Genomic DNA, 19390 nt, shown 5'->3' with positions numbered 1-19390 from the left:
TCATAAAGTCAAATTTAAGAATAACTATAAGGAAAAACTAATGGCGTCTATCTAGGTTTGAATGGCGAACCAAAGGTGGCGTAGCGATGGTTTCGGTCGCGAATAGATGGCGATCGAAGGCGTGAATGACAATCACGAAAAATCAAAAGTAGAATTTGTGAAGATGGGATTTTTTTATATATTATTGTTGGCCAAATCTGGGCGTAGTAATTGCTCTATGTTACCATGGGGGGAACACAAATCAATGTAAAATGATAATAAAATGAAAATATGCTTCTATTTATCCATCCTAATACTCTTATAAACGTAATCGGGCACCATAAAAAGTCCATACGCTACTGGCAGTCACACGCTAATAGCGTCTGCTAATACGCTACTGGCAGTCACACGCTAATAGCGTCTGCTAATACGCTACCTATCTAGTTTTCGACGGCAACCAACAGAGGGCGTCGCGATAGCATTCCGATGCCAATTTGTGAAAATGTCTGGTAAAATTTTAAAATTTAGAGAACAAACTAAATAGCGCCATTTATATATCTTGAGAATAAAATAATTATCGCAGTGTTACCAGCCACTTTTCAAATAATCGGGTGAGTTGGCTCTACTTATCTTTCCTCCAGACTTCTATCATAAACTTCTGTTGATTCTGTTCTGTAGTTTAATCTAAGGATCATGTTAGGACAATAACCGGACAATTTCGTTTTAATAATTAACTTCCGCCTCTAGCTTCTAAGTCTGATTTATAATATTCTAGATCTAATGTTTAGATTCAAAAATAAAATTTAAGACAACAAAATTATCTCAAGCGAATATATCTATAGCTATATTATCCGGAAATGGGCACAATGCTACTTCCGCTCGTCTAATGAACGAAAATGAAAGGTAAACCGCGAAAATGGATTCTCCAAGGAAATGTTCCTATCTTGTCATCTGGGCAAGTTTACACTAACAACAATTAAAAATGCAAAGACTATAATTACGTTTGAATGCGAAGTATACAGGAAATTGAAGCGCAATCTCCAACTTCCATAGTTTGCAAAACTTAATTTTTGAAGTTCTATCTTCCAATGAAATAAATTTCATGGAGAGCGTGCTGCCATCTACAGCTTTCAACCGCAACTATTTCGATTCCGAATAAAAATCCTGTTTTGCAAACATTTTTTTAACGTCAACTTTGTTTAGCATAGCAACCGACGTTATTTAGGGTCTAACTACGTACTACAGCTGTAAGTTATTTATATTTAATTTCCCTATATAACAGGCACGACGTTTAGTTCTTCAAAAACATGTTTTCACAAAATCATTTAGTTTTTCGCGGTAGAAACGCCGGTGTCTTAAGCTAAAATTAGGCCTACCACTCAGAAAAAAAGGTCTTAGGCCTACAGTAACTGGGGGCCCATTTCCTCAGGGTAAAAGCCTGCTTAACAAGCAAATAACAATACTTGGTTGTCTATATCAGTTTAGGGTGTTTATAAATTACAATTAATGCAAAAAATTGTGTTATATAATCTGAAATAATCAGTTTATTAGACCATGTAATCAAACATACTGAGACCCACCCAACATCCCTTTTTCTAATAGGTTTTTGCATGGCTTACAATGGAAATTGACCCACCCAATACAAGTTCACAAACTAGTAATAGTACATCAACATTAAGTAATTCGTTGAAAAGGTCAAGCAGCGCCCCTATGATAAACGTGCTAGGAAATTCCCCTACCACAAGGTAAACCATCTCCAATTAAAGAAATTAATCACATTGTCTGAATAATGTTTTTCCAAATGTTTCTCAGGGAGCAAAACTATGTTCCCTCACCATTGTTTTTGAGTATACCAAGAACCAGAAGGTTCAGCGCTAGTTTCAGCCCTGGTAATCCAAATTCCTCACCCCACTCTCCTTCGGTAAGAAGTTTGAATGTATTTCGATTTTTTATACTTTGAACTAATGTATATTCTTTCGATTGATTAGGCAGTACTACCTTCACGAGTTAGCCAAATTAAACATGAAGAAGGCATGGACATGATGTGCCGCGAAACAGCCCATGAAAAGTACAACTCTTTTTGTTTGAAAAAACAATTTGTAGCGTTAAGGCCCTTTCCAATGGGCAATCCCTTAAAATCCAATACCTCTATTATCCCAAACAGGGAAGTGCAATCCAAACTCCAAATATCACAATCGTGGGAAGATTTAGCATTGGTATGTTTCAATTTAATATATGTTACCAAAATTTTAATGTACTCTTAAAATTTTTATTTAAACAACGCTCAACTATAAACAACCTATTTTAGGATGACAATGTCATAAACGAACCTAAAACACATACAAGGTGTGTTACAGACCCCTTACACATATTCACTTCACCATTTGGTTCCTGTAATTCTCCTTCCCCAACCCGTGCAGCGGCGAAGGTAAGCGAATAATCCCTACCTTAAATATAATCTAAACTGAATAGATTAAACACTAAATACACGGTATGTATAGCAGTGTTTTTCACCATCTGCGTGCTTACCCATCAGAAGTTCAGCATTTTCAACTAGCCCCATTCCTAGTCCAACGAGGAAAACCTTCGCCACACGGTAATTGTTTTTAAATATAAATCCTTTGTGATAAGTCGACTGGGGACAGGTATGATCTATAAAAATGAAAAATCCAATACCTGTTACGTTAAAAATTGAGAACCAGAGTTTCTTCCATAAACTTAAAAGCGGATATTATCCTAATTACATAGACGTAAAAGCAGTGCCTTTCATAATTGTAGCGCAAGTCAAATACATTTTTATGGTGTAAAGAAAAATTTAAACTAAATTGCAACTTTTAAACTTAGTATAATACATGGTATTATTAAGCCTGTTCAGGGTGCGATTATCGAATAGGGGATATTAATTCCAAATCAACTAAAATTAATGATTTGTATTTTTAATTTCTTTCACGGCTAAGTAATGTCCTCTAGGTCGCGTTGTAGACGGCCCAGCTTGATTAGCAAGAATGGGGTTGGAGTGGAGTACGATACCGTTTTGATAAGGTAGGATACCTGACTAAGTAAAATTAAACTACAATCTGTGAAAAACTGTACTAAAAAGTGTGAATTTTTTATTTTTAAATATTTCCGGAAGTCTGTGTTATTTTTTTTTTGGGCTTCAGCAACTAAAAAAAATTAACACAAATCCTTAATTTCAATTGATTTGGAATTGATATCCCCTATACGATAATCATACCTTGTTCAGATTCAGAATTTAAACTCGTGAGCGACAAAGACGAATAGACCATCATATAAGATTATAGTAAAAAATTGGTATTCGTACACCACTGTTTTATAATGGAACTTGGTTGTTACTCGATTTGAACTTCCTGCAAAGACAGTAGGGTTGATCATAAAGTTTTCAATCCACAGGCGAAGTCAAAGTCCCATTGCCTTGAGACCTAGTCATTTCTCTACGAAAAGGAAATGTAATTATAATTTAATTTAATTTTTGTACGAGCCTCTTGCTAATGGATATAATTATAGATGATGTTGAAATGGAAACCGTGACAAACCCTACTAAGAGATTAAATTTGGGGCCCAGTTCATTGCATTCACCAACAAGCAGGTAAAACCAACGTTTTCTGAATTTTTATTATTTAACTTTTTTTTTGGCTCTCACATAGTTTTACTATTTTTGGTCAGTAGCGTTGCTCGGAAATTAATTTTGGAGCAAGTGAAAAACAAATTAATTTTAATTATTGATTTTTTTCACAACAGTAGTTTATAGACTTAACTATTTGAAAAAATTTTTCCTTGATTACTAACGTAAATTTCAGGAGTCCCACCAGGTCCTAAGAATACGTTGAAGTTTCCATTTATCTACTAAGTCCCAAAACTGCCCTAAAATAAGTATTCTGTCCCTATAATACCCTATTTTCTTTAGATCCAGAGAAAAGCATCAACAGCTTAAAATATTTTTATACTTCTGTTTAAGGGTAGTTTACATAAGGTTAAGTTTTGGGATCCGTTAGTTAAAAACTATTTCCTTTTATTAGATAATATTAAGGGTTTAATATTGGGTTTCTAGTTGGGTCCTGATTCCTTGAAAATTGTGCTCATTTGAGTCAATTCCTGGAAAATAAAACTCGCTCAAGTTGTCGAGTCTAAGTAAACAAAATTGGTCTAATTTATATAACTAATTACTAAATTATAAGTTTAATGAAAATTAAAATTCATACTAAAACATTTTTAAACTGCCAAATTTTAAAAATAATCGGTTGAGCTCCATCAAGTAAATATTCGTTACTAAACTCAAGTCCAATTTTATTAAATTCTAGGCCTCGAGTACTTGTTCAAGTCCTAGAAATAGCAGTTACGAATACGAGACTCGCACAGCTTTAGATAATATACCCCATTTTGTGTTGAAATGTATTTCTATTTTAATCCATTTCGCCAAAAATCTAGTTTTTTTTTGCAAATTCAGATAGGATATTAATTCTAGAATTACTAACTTAAAACTATGTACCGTTCATTTTTAGTTTGTCTTCAACGAGTGTTGATGCGGTGAATAGTCCCGATCAGACTGTTCCACAAGAAACATTAGACACTACGGATTCTATGTCAACCAGCAGTGGATCGCCGAGTAACACATTTAAGCCCTTGGATCCCGCACCTACAACCCAACAAGAGAATCTATGTAGAATGGATGTATCATCTACATGACTGTTTACTTATATTTAAATATATAATATACATTAGCTTAAAATTCTTAGTCTCATTTTTGGAAAATTGTGGTTGTTTTAATGGTTTCCATCGAACACTAAAAAGATTTAACTAGGTCTAGTTGGCCTTCTACCCCTTAGAAATTAATTATAGCAAAAACGCAGAATATTCCAACAAATGGACTATTCAATAGTACATCGTTGAATTTTTGCTTAACTATTTTTATCATATGCAAATTGAAATAATATGCATAAAACAGTTGCTAACTTTGTCAAATATAGAAAATATATGCATTTAGGAACAATGAGAATCTTAAGGCAAATCTAAGTGTACTTGTATATGTGTATAAAACAATTTTGAAATTGTTATTACAAAGTAAATGGAAAATTTCTATATGTATTATAGAAATTATAAAACTACCAAAAGTGGGGTACAATTTAGATCCTCTTAACAGAAAGGACCTATTTCCTCCCCCTCTCCCTCTACCAGGAACAAAAATTAACAAATACCAGGGCATTACCCCATCAAAACTGATTTACCAACAAAAGTAAATATACCAAACAAATTGGTACATTTTAAAAGATCGAATCATCAAAATTTATGATATTATATAAAAACCTATGAGAAGAGCTTTTTTATATTCGGTAATTTTTTGACTGCATAAAACTTGTGTCACTGATTTGTCAGTGTGAATGAACTTTTTGACGTAAGGAATTAGTATAGTTGGGCGGACGAATGGCTAAACTTATGTTTTAAGTTCAGTCCATGTGGTGGTTCAGTAATGATTACGCAGAAAATGAACTTGGGGTATACAATCCCTAGAAATTCACAGATTAAAATTTGTTTTCCAATTTCCATCAGCCTTCATTTGTGTTTTTAAAAGAAATCTAAATAGACCTATATTTGATCTTTTTTGAGTGTCTTAAAGTCTCGTGTAAACAGAATGGTGTGTTTTAAGATTTTTTGGGCTATGGTTTTAATAATTATTAAAAATCTGCGTGATTTTCAAAGAAACAAAACAGCCAAAAAATGTTAGTGCTTCCAAACATTTTGTCATATCTATAAATATGGATCTACTATTTTAGCCGTATTATGTGATATCTTGAAACAATTGACTGTATGCTTTTAAACTCTTCAATGCAGTTAGATGTTTAGAGCTACAGTGTGTAGATCTTTTCATAAACATCTTGCCGTAAATGGTCACTAAAGCAAATCCCCTCTTACAATCTCAATTCTGAATTAAGTCAACATGACTACTTGTCTCGCAAAGATTTTAAAGAAAAATCATTAAGCGTTGCTATCCTAAAATAGATGAAATACATATCACATTTTTTAATATGAACTAGTGTGCATTTTTTGTTCAATTCAATGCGACAATTGTACAAACAAAGAGAATTACTAGTCGCTTACATTGCCATACATCTGTATTTTGTAATATATGTTAATAGTTTGCAATTCTCCCAATCTTAAGCGTAACCATGAATTTGTCAATTACCCAGACCCAACAAATGGATTATTATTGGGTGTTTTTGATTTAATTGTCAACTAAAACCTAGATCATCTTGTACATGTATTGTATTTAAAGATTCTTAGCCACTGTGGTTAATTTGTGTAAAAACTGTACATTAAATCATTGTTAAATATAATGGTCTTTATTTTATTTCTTTACTTAAAGTATTAGGGATGCACCGATCAGTGGCGTAGCCAGAAATCCGTCAAGGGGGGTTCGAACTAGGTGAATGTTAAGAGGGAGGTCGAGAAGGGGATGGAAATTTATTTTATTTGATTGGCCGCGCCACATACGCCAGACCAGGAATCCTCCTTGGTCAGACTTCAGATGCTAGTTTTTTTAGACGGGGGGGGGGGGGGGTCGGAGTGTAATAAATAAAAAACAACGATGTTCGATTGGTGATAGAAAATATGTATCAAGTAAATAGGGGGAGAAAGTCTGGCACTTGGGTCCAACCGCACGACGTCTTATTTGAGGGGTAAAAATTTTGGGCTTCGTGAATGACTTCCCCCTCGCCTCTTTACAGGGACACAAAGAACTCGGTTGTACTCCGCCACGATGAAAAATAGTTCTCTATAAAATACTTGAATATTAAACTTTTGCTTTCGATTATTTGGTTAATTTAGTTCCTAAATAAAGTAGATATATGATAGAAAGTAAAATGCGACATTTAAAAAATCATAACACGACTTTTGAAAAGAAATAAACCGTAACTAGAATAACACTCACTTAAATCGTGGAGAGCGTGGCGCCATCTAATTGGTAAATCTACGATGTTAAGGCCTAATAATTTGCCAGTTTAACTGAAATAATAGCTATAGCTACGAGCTTTTTTGGTTTATTTTACAATTGATATGGTATTTATTAATTAAAACCAACCGTTATCGAAGGAAATAATGGTCAGCATTTGACAGAGAGACTATTTGAAATCGCGAGGCGGTGACATGGTTGCCAGGGAAAAGAATTAAAAATTTTCATCTTGAGCGTGGACCGGAATACCACAAATGCACTACTTCGCGCGTAATGTGCTATCCTTATTGGTTAGAAATATCACGTGATCACTAGCTCTTCAAAAAGGGTGTCAAGCATGGTGGAAGGTAAAATCTGAAGGCAGTGATAGACTTTATCCCCCTATTTACTTTTGGTAAAATGGATAATAAGCTCTTACAAATTTTTTTAATGAAAAATTGGAATAAAATGGTATGACAGTGCACTGAACTGTCTTTTACATTGATTTTATCATATAAACTACTGTTATGATAGATAACTTTGTTAATATCGGCTGTACATCCCTAAAAAGTACAAGCTGCCATGCTTCGCAGGGAAACTTATTCATTCACTTTTGGTTGCAATGAGCCCTTCTGGTTACATAGAGCGAGAAGCTCATAAAACTGCTTTGCTTTGCTTAGCAGACAAAAATCGAGCAATTTAGGAACTCGAACTTCTGAAGTTGGCTGCAACCTGCTCCGAAGATCGTTGCCTCCGTTATTATAGGCAAAGATAAAATAATATAATACTCTAGAGTCTAGATTCGAAATCACTGCCTTGCCCGTAGTCAACAGCGTTTACCCAGTTACTGCCGGAACTCAGAAAACTAGTTCCATAATTACCAAATAAACAGCGCACTACAGGAGGACGTCTACTGCAAACCTTCGGAGCGCGAATTTTGGGAGTATACGTACCGGAAGTGCGTAATCGCTTCGCTACACAAAGTTACAAACGTCAATCAGAAAGCTTTCCGTTTTCTCTTTATTAGTACGAAACTACGAAAGATGGCACACGTTGCCTGAGCCCTGGAATCGATTTCATTATCATGTGATATTCCACACTTTTGACGCATTTTCTTTACAGAAAGCGATGAGTGCTATTTGCTTATTTATATTAACGTTATAGTAAAACACCCATCAATAATTTGGTTTGATAAATTGATGATCGCCACAAAGTTCAGTGAAAATGCAGTGGAAATTTAAACAGGATCATTCTTTGGGTTGGTTATTTCCCGTTATTTAATTATTTCAAAGCGAGTTAGTATCTTAAATAACTGACATTTTGTAGAGTTTCGTAGAGCTGAATCAGATGAAATTAAAAGAAAATATCCAGACAGGGTCCCTGTTATTGTCCAGAAAGCTCCCAGGTCGTCAGTACCACCAGTGGACAAACAAAAATTTTTAGTTCCTGATGACATATCCATTGCCCAATTCATGTGGATCATTAGAAAAAGAATCCATCTGGCTCCTGAGAAAGCAATGTTCCTATTTATTGGTAGAGTTTTACCTCAATCCAGGTAATATTAAAATAACATAATGAAAATTGCTAGAAATTCAATAATTCCAATTGCAGTGCTCTCATTGGAGATGTATACAGACACCATGCGGACGAGGATGGTTTCCTTTATATAATATATAGTGGAGAAAACACTTTTGGTAGTGTAAATATGTTATTCACTTTAGAAAATAAGCCTGTGCCCATGGATTGATTAACCAATTAATCCATGCTGTGCCTTAGTCATTCCATTTGTGAATTTTTTGATAATCTCAAATATTGTCATAATCAAAAGTCATTATTTTATACGTGTAATTAATGTAAACAGACCAACTTTACATTTTTGGCCAAGCTACTTTTGTATAAATTTTTCTGAGAATTGTAATAAAAACTGCTTTTTATTAATCAAATATGCCGATTTTTGAAATTATTCAAATGGGCAGGTTTTGAGGTCCATCCTAAAAAGTTCTTTTTGAAGACTTCCGTGCAGATTCTATAATTGTTAGCCGAGTTTTTAAACTCTTCATAGGTTTCCAAATTTCTGCATATCAATCATGAAATTATTACTCTACATTAAATTATTTTGGAAAGCCTCACCTATTATCAATTTTGGCCAGTTTACACAGCTCTATATGTTGTTTAAAGAAATTAGCTTTGCAAATTGATAACCTGTAAAACAATGAGAAATTTTAATAGTGAAATCCATTTTTCATATTTATCATTGCGTACCAAGAAGATGGTTTATTCATGTTTTTCTGTGTAACACCCTGTCGTCTACCCTCAACGCAAATTTCTAAGGGTTTGTTACGAATATTACACCATAGAATGGAAGAGTTGCAAGGTACCGCCCTTGAATTATCTTCAGTCACTGTATTTTTACCACAATCAAAACCAATGTCAGAATTAAGTAGTACAGGTTCTGATTTTATATAACCATGTGGTAACTCCTTGTTAGAAATACTTTTGTTTCTTTCTATTACAGCACGTTTTAAAGCACTCTCATCATAGGGGCAACTGTAATTGTAGAAAATTTTAATGTTGAGCATGTTTTCATACTTTCTACAAAACTCTTACTTGCCAATAATGATACTGGTTAAGTATATTGGTTTATCAATAAATTTTGTTAACAATGCTCCTTGCAGACCACAAACATTCCATCGGGCAAGTTTATCACTGCAGGACATAGAAATTGTAGGATCTCCTCGTCCTGGTTTCGTTCTAGCTACTCCAACAACGTGGTATTTATCACCAGGTTCTTTGGAATCTTGTGGTTGACCTTCTACTGTGATGCATTTAGCTCCAGTTCGATGGACATCTCCTATTTGGTCAACTTTCAGACATTTTGCATTGTAGACATCATTATCTTCATTAGATCTTTTGGTTGGAATATTTTTGGGAAAAATTGAAGCGTCACCACATGGAGTGTGACTGATATACAAATGAAACTGAATTTCATGCTTTAGTGTGCAAAGTTTTTCCGAGTCGTTAGAAAGTGATAGTATATTTGACTTAGAGTTGTTTAAAACCAATTTAACTTCATCATTTAAGTAACCGATGAATAAGCGACGTGCTAGCACTTCAGCGTGACAGTCACTAACTAGATTTTCATTTAATTTTGTTTGGCCTAAGCACTTTGTGCCCGTCGTCACAATCAATACGGTTGGATCTGTAATTTGTTAATTTTAAATTAAATTAAACTATAGAAAAGATTAAAAACCACACACACACACCAGTCATGTTAGTAGTAACTACAATGCCAGATAACAAGGTCCACTCTCTCTTATCAACTGGTTTTCCTGATTTAGGTAGTTTAACATACGCTTCATGACATTTCTTAGCAACAACATTAGCGAACTCCTTCGTCAAAAATAATTTACTATCCATGTTAAAACGTACTGTTTAATTATTATGACCAACCAAGGCTTAAAAAAAACGTTTTAAACGCCATAGACAGGCATTTAAAAATTGAACCAACCGTGATGCAGTCTACGGAAAGGAAATAGACGATTGAACCAATCGTACTGCTGTTTGCAGGGAGACATTTAAAGGATGAACCAATCGCATTTCAGTAGTTCTTAACCCACGTGGTCTAGATGAGAAAGCGCGCGCTTCTTAAGAAACTTACTAAAAGAAAAGTAAATGCAAAATATTTCTTTAATGAAAAACAATAACCCAAAACTACAACATGAACAATATTTTTGTAACTTTACTTTGAGTAAACTATATTTTCAGTCTATTATGTTTATTTCTTCGTAACATAAATAATTAGTTAAATGAACAGGCACACTCAAAAGGATAAATTCTTTTTCCAAAGAAGTGTGATAGAGCGTGTAAAATATCTTTCTAATTTTTACTCTACAAAGAGACTTAAGAGAATGGGGTAAACTGGCTCTCGATAGCAGATCATCCCATAATTTCTGATCATGATCATTTCCAAAATTATCTCTGCTAACATCGGCAGCTGATGAAATAGCATCCAACATAATTTTATTTGGAAGAGTGAATGATGAGATAATGTCAAAAACTCGAATGATTGACTCTTGAGACTGATACGAGCGAAAGAGACTTTCAACAAAAACGCTGCTGGAAACACTATCAGTGAAAAACATGGCGGGATCCGCACCAAATTTGAGCAATTTTATTAATTTGGAAGGCTTCCAGCTGGCTGCCAATAAGCAATCGTTAGCTAACGGTCCTCTTCGGTGGTAATTGACATGGGCTCCTTTTTCGACTAGAAGATCAAGAATTTGATTATTTTCTGATTTCCCCAAAGAATCAGCAATGAGAGGATGCAAAACTAGAGTGCAGGTGCTATTGCAATTAGCTCCTGAATTGAGTAAGATTTGGATTGCTTCAATATCACTATAATTGCCAGCTAACGAGAGAGGAGTATCATACGGTGGCAGTGGTATTGGGAAAAAACCTTCGTGTGGTAATTCAGTTCGACTAAAAAGACTGTTAACTGGAAAGCCAGCTTCCAGCAGTAGCTCCAAACATTTATAACTATGCCATTCAATAGCAAGCTGCAAAGGATTAATCATCTCTGGTCGGTTGAGAGCTCGATATCTGTTTTCCTTCCTCTCAATTTTTAAAATGCAGTTCTTCTTCAGTCCATCCAGATCCATTACGTTTAGTAAAACTTTAAGAACGTCATCATTCTTCCCCTGCACAGCTAAATGTAGAGCTGTTACATTGTCAAAGGTTTTAAGATTTGGATTGGCATTGTATGAGAGCAACAGCTCTACACAATTTAAAAATCCCTGTTGAGCTGCAATCATCAGAGGTGTGGCCCAATCCTGGGCACCTCTATTAACCAAATCCAATTGGTTTCTGGTGTCAGCAGTTTCTAGCAGTAGCTTCAGACAGTCATACTTTCCAAACTGAGCAGCTGTGAAAAGCGGCGTCATTCCACATTCATCTTGAACATCCAATTGGGCACTGGCATCCAGCATAGCTTTTATCATCCTGATATTTCCCAGGTTCGTAGCCTGATGAAGAGGTCGCCATCCACTAAAATCTCCCTTATTTATGTCTAGTTTGGAAGATGATATAAGTAGGTCAACTGTATTTTCTAATACTGCTCTGGTTGCGCTTAGAAGAGGGGTTTCTTGGTCGTTATCCTCAATGTTTGGATCTGCACCGCAATCTAAGACCAGCTTAACAGCTTCATACGCTTCAGTATCATTTCTTCTTTTGCAAATTAAAAGCAGAGCGGTTTCTCCTTCATGGGTTTTCCAGTTGACATCGGAGCCACATTTCAGAAGCTCCTCCAAGCTCTGGATATTCTTGCTAGATGCAGCAGCCTCATGTAATGGACGCCAACCTCTGTTGTCACATACATCATGAGGTCTTCCCAAATCAAGCAGCCTTTTCAGTACTTTGACGTCACCATTCCTGGCTGCCAAACCAACTGCGGAACAAGTATCTTCCCAGGCTTCATTGAAATCCATTTTATTCCACTCTGCAGTGATCTAGGCCTGTGCCCTTATGATAAATTAAAATCGATGTTTAGATATGAAATTAAATATGTATATATAAACTATATTGTATTTACTTGTTTAATTTTATTGACGATAATGCGAATTTAATTGTTTTTGAAATTAAATATCTGTCTACATCTCTCTCTAAACGCAACACAGAATCATAGAAAACACATACATGATATTTTTCAACAGTACTTCGAGAGATGGGCAGATGGCGTAAAAGATCCATCCCCGGGAATTTTTTTCCAGGGACTGGCAGGTATAAGCTTACATGTAGTAAATGTTTCGTAATAAATTCAGTCATAAGGATAGGCAACTTCAACCGTAGTTTGTGCAGGAAAAGAGGAGGTGATTATAAATTATGATAGTTTCTTGGGTGACGAATTCCAGACAGGAATGGTGCGTTTATCCATGGACCAAGGAGGATTAAGGGAAGGGGAGTTGTATTGAGGCTCCTCTTATGGCTGCATCCGTAGTCAGAGACTCAGAGAGCGTGAGACGCCCAGTGGGTGGGAGCGGGAGGAAAACGTATGTAAAATACCGGCTCGCGTTCCTGTTTTGAGCACCCTCTAGTTCAAAACAATTGTTGAAGGTTATTTCGGTTTTTATTTTGAGAATTTTGCTGCTTCGGTGTTTCGTCGTGAATACGCTAAAAATGTATGTCGACTAGATTTACTAAGTAAATAAAATTCGAATTTTTTTATCACGCGAAGATTAATATCATATAACTTAAGTAAGAGCATTTTCCATATAAAAAATATTTTGAGTTTTGCAAATTGTTTACTAATTTACGGCATTATAAAAACAAACACCAAAGTAGTCGAATTCTCAAAATAAAAACCGAAATAATAACTTTCAACAATTTTTTTAACTAGAGGGCGCTCAAAACAGGAACGCGAGCCGGTATTTTACATACGTTTTCCTCCCGCTCCCACCCACTGGGCGTCTCACGCTCTCTGACTACGGATACAGCCATAAGAGGAGCCTCAATACAACTCCCCTTCCCTTAATCCTCCTTGCATGGACAGTGGATTTTAAGAGTGGTTTTGCTTCACCAAAGATAATATAACTACGTACCCTAGATTCGAAATCTCGGCGTTTCTCGATAGCCCGTTTTCTCGTGAGGCTTTTACTGAGTTCGCGCCGGAAGTCGGTAAAAATTGGGCTCCATAGCAGGGTGAGAAATAAGGAATTTCAATAGATAACCCAAGATTATATTACTCGCCTTTAGTTTTCTTTCGTTTAAAAACATTTTTAGAGCTACAGTCATGATCCATTATTGTTTTAGAACTTTATGAAACGATATGCAGAGAAATGTTATTGCGGGCAAAAGTTTTTGTGGTGAGGTCATGTCGTCATAGCAAAAATAAATAAATAAATGATGTCTATTTATTTTTGGTCATACGTTGTTGAAAGGTTTCCTAGGGTCTTTCCTATGTGTAAAGAAGAACAGCGATGGCGTCAAGTTTGTCCATAGATGAGTTTGTCTCGCGTCATAAGCAGCCTTGGAAATAACGGTGGTCAGGTGGTCAAAGACCATTTAATTAATTGCTCAGACCAGTTTATTTATTCAAAATTTGCGGGGTCACTGGTCACCGTGTCCAGTTTATTAATTCGAAATAATAACAAAAAAACAGTTTAATAATTAATTCCTATTAATTTAAGGTTTATATCAATTTTGATTTCCCTATTCACTGGATTTATATGTACAGCGACTCCGCTTACAACCGCCGCGGCCGCACGTCGATGTTTTATGTAGAGTCCCTTCGCTTGCATCTCTCGAACGAGTCAAACTGTCTTACCCCCTCTAGCCTCAAACCCTCAATCCTCTAGTCTCGCTTTCCCTGGAGTACGGTAGGCTACCTGGCTACGCGGTAACAGACCGGAGACTCTGGAGTTACGGGGCCTAGAGAAAGAGAGATAATACGGTAAATTACGAGGGTCTTCTAGGCTATGGTAGTAGTCTTAGGTGAGATAGTACTATATAGTGACTTGGCAGTGCTACGTCACAGTTTTTTTTATATAGTTTTTATCGTGGGGAGAAAAATATGACCACAATGGCGGCCATGGCGAAAGTAACGGAGTGCCAAGTCTCTATTGTACTACTCTTGTGGTACTCATAAAATAAAGTTAACTATTTTGAATACGTGTAAAGTTAATGTTACCAACATAATCTAACATTCTAACTTCTAAACATGTAGTATAGGTTTTTTAGGCTTATAAATGACATTAGAACATTTTATATTAGACCAGTTTAATAATTCATAAGCTAGGGGGTCACTGGTCATAAGGACCAGTTTAATAATTCATATGCTAGGGGGTCACTGGTCATAAGGACCAGTTTAAAATAAAACCTTATTTCCAAGGCTGGTCATAAGCAGAATATTAAGTCTACTCATTTGTATATAGAGCTGCCAATCCTAATGACTGGAATAGATCGAGTTTCAGAGAATGATCTAGGAACTGGGGGGGCCGGTATAACAACTCAACTACCATTATCCATCATGGTTGTTATAAAAAACCTTGCTGTGGGGGAATCGTTTTAACATTTATCATTTAGATAACGAGAAAATATATTTTTTGGAACTTCTAAGTAAGTTGACTATATTAATGATATATTAAGACATTAGTAGTAAAAAAAAGTTTTGTTTAGATTTGATCCTTGCCTTTTGTCATAAAACCCAAAACTATGGATTCTGTTGGAGGAATGGGTTTCTATTTAAAAGGTGAACCTTCGGACGAAATAATAACTGGAGATGTAGAAGACAATTCTATTAATATTAAGCCCGAGGAAATGGAAGTAGTCCCTGTAAATAATGTTGTTCAACTACTAGATCATGAAACTAACATAGAAATACCACCACAAAACACTCATTTCTGTAGCAGTTGTAATAATGCAGAAAGTCTAACAGATCATTTGAAAAGTCAAGTATGTACTCACAATTATCATTGTGTTGTATGTGATGCTGGTTTTCAAAAAAAGGATTTACTGATACATCATTTTCAAAGTCATGATTTACAAGAAATAGTTGGGATCTGTGTGCAAGTTAATCATGGAACTGTCATTACTGTTACACCTAAACTAACTTCACCTTCCAAGTTGACGTGCAAAATTTGTTCTAAAACATTCAAGAACAGTAAATTGCTAAAACAGCATTTTAATACGCACTCCCCTATTCTTTGTTACACTTGCCACGTTTGTTGGATGACATTTCCAAATTCCTCGTTACTAGAATCTCATTTTATGTGGCACAAGACCGAAGAACTGTTTTCTCTTATGTACCATACACGACAACCCTCTACAGAGCAGAGAGACACTTATAGAATGATTTCCAAGGAGTTGACTGTAAAAGGTCAACTAGATGGAGAATGGTACTATTGCAATTTCTGTTCCACCATGGTTTTTGACAGAACTGACACTCACTTATTGAAATATCATCGACGATTTTTAAGAGACAAAGCTTATAAATGTTTTGTATGCGGGGAACATTTCAAAACAGCCGAAGATATGAAGTGTCATATTCAACGACTTATGTACAAAAAGAATAATGGGCTTACTCCAATTGTCTCAACTACCTTTGAAAGTTTAAATGATAGACCGGACGTGGGGAATGAAACAGATACAACGCCACCCAATTCTAAGAATTCCATTACACTTCAGCCTATGTTACCAAGCTCATTCTTGTCAAATACAACTACACCTCCAGCAAATGAAAAAGTCTCCGCCAGTGATACAGAGTCAGAAAAGATTAACACAAAATATCAGTGTAATATTTGCATGAGTATTTCGGCTTCTGCATTTCTTTTAAAATTCCACATGAAGAAATACCACGATCCATGCACTTGTGGTTTGGAAACATGCACTAAATGTAATTTTAAGAGGAAACATATCACGAAACTTCAATGTACTCTCTGTGATAAAATGTTTTATAGTCTTCACTACCTAACTAAACATTTGGAGAAGCATTCCGGAACTGATCAACATAAATGTGACAAATGTGATCAAATTTTTAAATGGCCTCAATCTTTGGAATATCACGTGCAAAGCAAGCACGCGAAATCAGTTTGTACTTGCGGAGAAGAGATGTGTGAACATTGTATCAAAGGTCTGGCCAAGATATTGCGTTGTTCAATCTGCCAAAAAGAGTTTAAAAAAAGACAAGGACTTTTGAGGCACGAGAAACTTCACAAAGGAGAATTAGAACTGAAACAATATTGTTGCGAAGTATGTGGAAAGATTTATACGAGGCATTCTTCTCTGCATACTCATATTCAAATGGTTCATAAAGACCCTTGCAGATGTGGAAGTTGTGAAACTTGTGTGCTTAAAAATCCCAAATTTCAGTGTGAAATATGTAGGAAAATTTTTATTTCAAGGCATAAATTAGATAGGCACACCATTATACATTCGGGTAAATTATTTTCATTGGAAAACTAATTTTATTAGTAGTTTTATCAGAGGTTTTATAAAACATTTTTATTTTTTTTGTAGGTGAAAGACCTCATATTTGTGAAATTTGCGGCAAAGCCTTTAACCAAGTTGGAAATCTTTTCGTTCACCTTAAAAGTCACAAACGGAGAGAACAATTGTCTTAATTACTATGAATTATCAGTAGTTATTGGCATTTTTATGGTATTGTATAGAAAAATACAATAATAAATTTTTAATTTTACTACCTTGGTTTTTTTCTAAAATATTTCAGAATACTTTAACACTATTTGCAATTGGGATATGCACAAGCCATAGATCAATTTATTGCATACATGTAGTTAAAAAATGTAGCAAAGGTAGGTTGGGTCTATTCTCTGAAGTTACAAATTTGAAAATAATGCAAGATTAGGGTGGATATAATCCCAAATGTAATAAAAAGTTAAATTCAGGTATTTTATTTTTGTATATGAATCAATAAACACCCTCAAAGATAATACCAGGTATAAAAATATTTTTAACTACAAGCCTTTGCTAGTCAATTTAAAATAGTAGGAATTTTAAATCAAATACGCAACATGGAACTTCCAGAACAGAAAACAACTAATTCTTAAGCCCCAAATGAAGGCACTGACATATTGGTAGATCCATTGGATCAAGATGAATCAAGTTTTATTCATGATCAATCCATAATCAAATATAACAGGCTATCTATGCCTAAAGCTGTAATGCTTTCTGAATATGAAAATTCTGAAATTTTAATCAATAAATTTCAATCTGTTAGTAATCAAGAAACTGATGTTAATTCTGGAGCATTTACGTGCGGTTATTGTTGCGTTACTTTCACCACGTACGATGATCTAGATCAGCACATTGGAAGTCACGCCCCGACAGTGTTCTTGTGTGTTATTTGCGATAACAGATTTGATAAAAAAGAGAATTTGCAAGCCCATTTTGTGACCCACAATCTCGAACAAATTATCAACGCAAAGGGCTCTTTTTTTTTATAATAACGGTATTACTTGTACTTTCTGTAGGAAATACTTTGAAAATTACGAGCTCCTTAACAAGCATCTACCCATTCACAATTTGCTAATACGTTATTGCTGTCACGCTTGTGATAAATTTAACACGAGTTTTAAATATTTAAAAAAGCATTTTGCTAGTCATCGAAAAGATGATTTATTTAACATTGGTTTCCACACTCAAATTTCAAAAACTGAAGTTACTAAAACTCAATTCGCAGCTTTTAAGAATGATTTGAAAAATTTAAGTAATTTTAATTTCTTTAATTGCAATCTTTGTTCCTCTGTGGTCTTGGAAAGTTTGGATATTCATATGAAAACTTGGCACTCAAAATATCACACGTATTCTTATAAATGCCATTTGTGCGGTGAGTTTTTTCCAAAACATGAAGAATTGAAAAATCACTTTGCGAAATATAAAATTAAAAAAGTTAAAATTAAAGCTGAGAAAAATGTTAACGCTAAGAAGAAAGATTCTCAATTAAAAAATGCTCTTAGGGCTAACTGTATACCTTCTTCCAAATCTGAAAACAATTACAAACTTCAATTATTAAAGAAACATCCACCACGTTTCCAGATGAGGAAAGCGATGATTCAAATTCTTCGTTTTCATGTTCTAGCAAATTTGTTGTGTATAAAAGTAATGTCCAAAAAAAAACAGATTGCAATTGTGGAAATACAGACTGTATTAATTGTACTCAAAGTAATAAGACTGTTAATTTTTGCAAAATTTGTACGAAGAGCTTTTCATCAGTTAGATCACTTCTAAATCATTATAAAACACATAAACGTAGAACGCCAAGAAATGTTATTTGTGATATCTGTGGAAAAAGTTTTATGGATAGAAGGGGTTTGCGTAATCACATGGATACACATAATTGTCATTGTGGTGTATGCAATTTGTGTTAAGAAAAAAATCCCAAGCGGCAGTGTGAAGATTGCAAATGAATATTTATTTCACTCAGCAAGCTTAAAAGGCATCGCATGACTCATTCAGGTGAACGTCCTCACGTTTGTCAAGTGTGTGGAAAAGGGTTCAGTCAGTTGGGGAATCTTCGTGTTCATTCAAAAAGTTGCATAAGAAAACAAGAAATTGTGCCAAAATTGTCAAGTTCTGTTGAAAATTTTGATGAGGTGAGATCAATAAATTACTTTCCAGTCTGTGACTCTTTAATGTTAATTTAGCTGATTTTGTATGTTAGATATAGGATGTAAATGTATGCTTAAAAATAAAGTTCATAAATTTTATCAGAAGTAAATATTATATCTACAAGTGGCGGATCCATCTAATACGTAAAAATAGAACCTGTAATACGAGTGCGATTTTCCCGCCAAACATATAAATCGTTAATGCATTAGGAGTATGCTAAATATTTGGTTACACCAAATTATTCGATTGTATACGAAATCGAATAGAGTGTTGTCGTCTGAAACCCTGCGACGTCACCATTGTAATTTGCCTATTGATAAAAATCGGTAACTGTCATGGCGGCCACTA

At 34.9% G+C, this 19390-nt stretch overlaps 5 protein-coding genes across 9 annotated transcripts; 3 read left to right on the top strand and 2 right to left on the bottom strand.

Moving 5' to 3' along the window:
- Positions 1–1076: 1076 nt before the first annotated feature.
- Positions 1077–5538, top strand: LOC149951764 (P2R1A-PPP2R2A-interacting phosphatase regulator 1). 4 transcript variants are annotated; one of them, XM_090168197.1, is made up of 10 exons: positions 1077–1226; positions 1582–1724; positions 1792–1900; positions 1968–2047; positions 2144–2195; positions 2288–2407; positions 2481–2575; positions 3391–3446; positions 3505–3586; positions 4500–5538. In XM_090168197.1, exons 2-10 carry the CDS (start codon positions 1600–1602, stop codon positions 4681–4683), a joined length of 903 nt encoding a protein of 300 aa, XP_090024323.1. In that variant the 5' UTR covers positions 1077–1226; positions 1582–1599; the 3' UTR covers positions 4684–5538. The 4 variants fall into 4 exon arrangements, with proteins under 4 accessions (XP_090024323.1, XP_090024326.1, XP_090024325.1 ...); XM_090168200.1 differs by having other exon boundaries at positions 1078–1226; positions 2484–2575; XM_090168199.1 differs by lacking the exon at positions 1077–1226 and adding an exon at positions 1386–1409.
- A 2424-nt stretch (positions 5539–7962) lies between these two features.
- LOC149951763 (gamma-aminobutyric acid receptor-associated protein-like 2) lies at positions 7963–8858 on the top strand. The gene is made up of 3 exons (XM_090168196.1): positions 7963–8180; positions 8249–8477; positions 8534–8858. The coding sequence occupies exons 1-3, from the start codon at positions 8147–8149 to the stop codon at positions 8667–8669; spliced, it is 399 nt and encodes a 132-aa protein (XP_090024322.1). The 5' UTR covers positions 7963–8146; the 3' UTR covers positions 8670–8858.
- On the bottom strand, positions 8833–10531 carry Adat1 (Adenosine deaminase, tRNA-specific 1). 2 transcript variants are annotated; one of them, XM_090168195.1, is made up of 5 exons: positions 10186–10531; positions 9530–10121; positions 9185–9469; positions 9053–9124; positions 8833–8948 (listed from the first exon to the last, which is right to left on the bottom strand). In XM_090168195.1, exons 1-5 carry the CDS (start codon positions 10337–10339, stop codon positions 8861–8863), a joined length of 1191 nt encoding a protein of 396 aa, XP_090024321.1. In that variant the 5' UTR covers positions 10340–10531; the 3' UTR covers positions 8833–8860. The 2 variants fall into 2 exon arrangements, with proteins under 2 accessions (XP_090024321.1, XP_090024320.1); XM_090168194.1 differs by having other exon boundaries at positions 8833–8996; positions 10186–10528.
- Positions 10532–10600: 69 nt separating this feature from the next.
- On the bottom strand, positions 10601–12655 carry LOC149951761 (uncharacterized). Its single transcript, XM_090168193.1, has 2 exons — positions 12510–12655; positions 10601–12439 (listed from the first exon to the last, which is right to left on the bottom strand). The coding sequence occupies exon 2, from the start codon at positions 12403–12405 to the stop codon at positions 10684–10686; it is 1722 nt and encodes a 573-aa protein (XP_090024319.1). The 5' UTR covers positions 12406–12439; positions 12510–12655; the 3' UTR covers positions 10601–10683.
- Positions 12656–14838: 2183 nt separating this feature from the next.
- Positions 14839–19098, top strand: LOC149951760 (zinc finger protein 711-like). Its single transcript, XM_090168192.1, has 4 exons — positions 14839–15031; positions 15092–16850; positions 16931–17071; positions 17142–19098. The coding sequence occupies exons 2-3, from the start codon at positions 15128–15130 to the stop codon at positions 17032–17034; spliced, it is 1827 nt and encodes a 608-aa protein (XP_090024318.1). The 5' UTR covers positions 14839–15031; positions 15092–15127; the 3' UTR covers positions 17035–17071; positions 17142–19098.
- The last annotated feature ends 292 nt before the right edge of the window (positions 19099–19390 follow it).

The sequence above is a fragment of the Leiobunum rupestre genome, chromosome 3, assembly GCF_980474605.1.
Source record: "Leiobunum rupestre chromosome 3, qqLeiRupe1.1.hap1, whole genome shotgun sequence".
NCBI lineage: Eukaryota > Metazoa > Arthropoda > Arachnida > Opiliones > Sclerosomatidae > Leiobunum > Leiobunum rupestre.
Note: the sequence above shows the minus strand (reverse complement) of the source record. Positions and strands in the feature narration are given on the sequence as shown.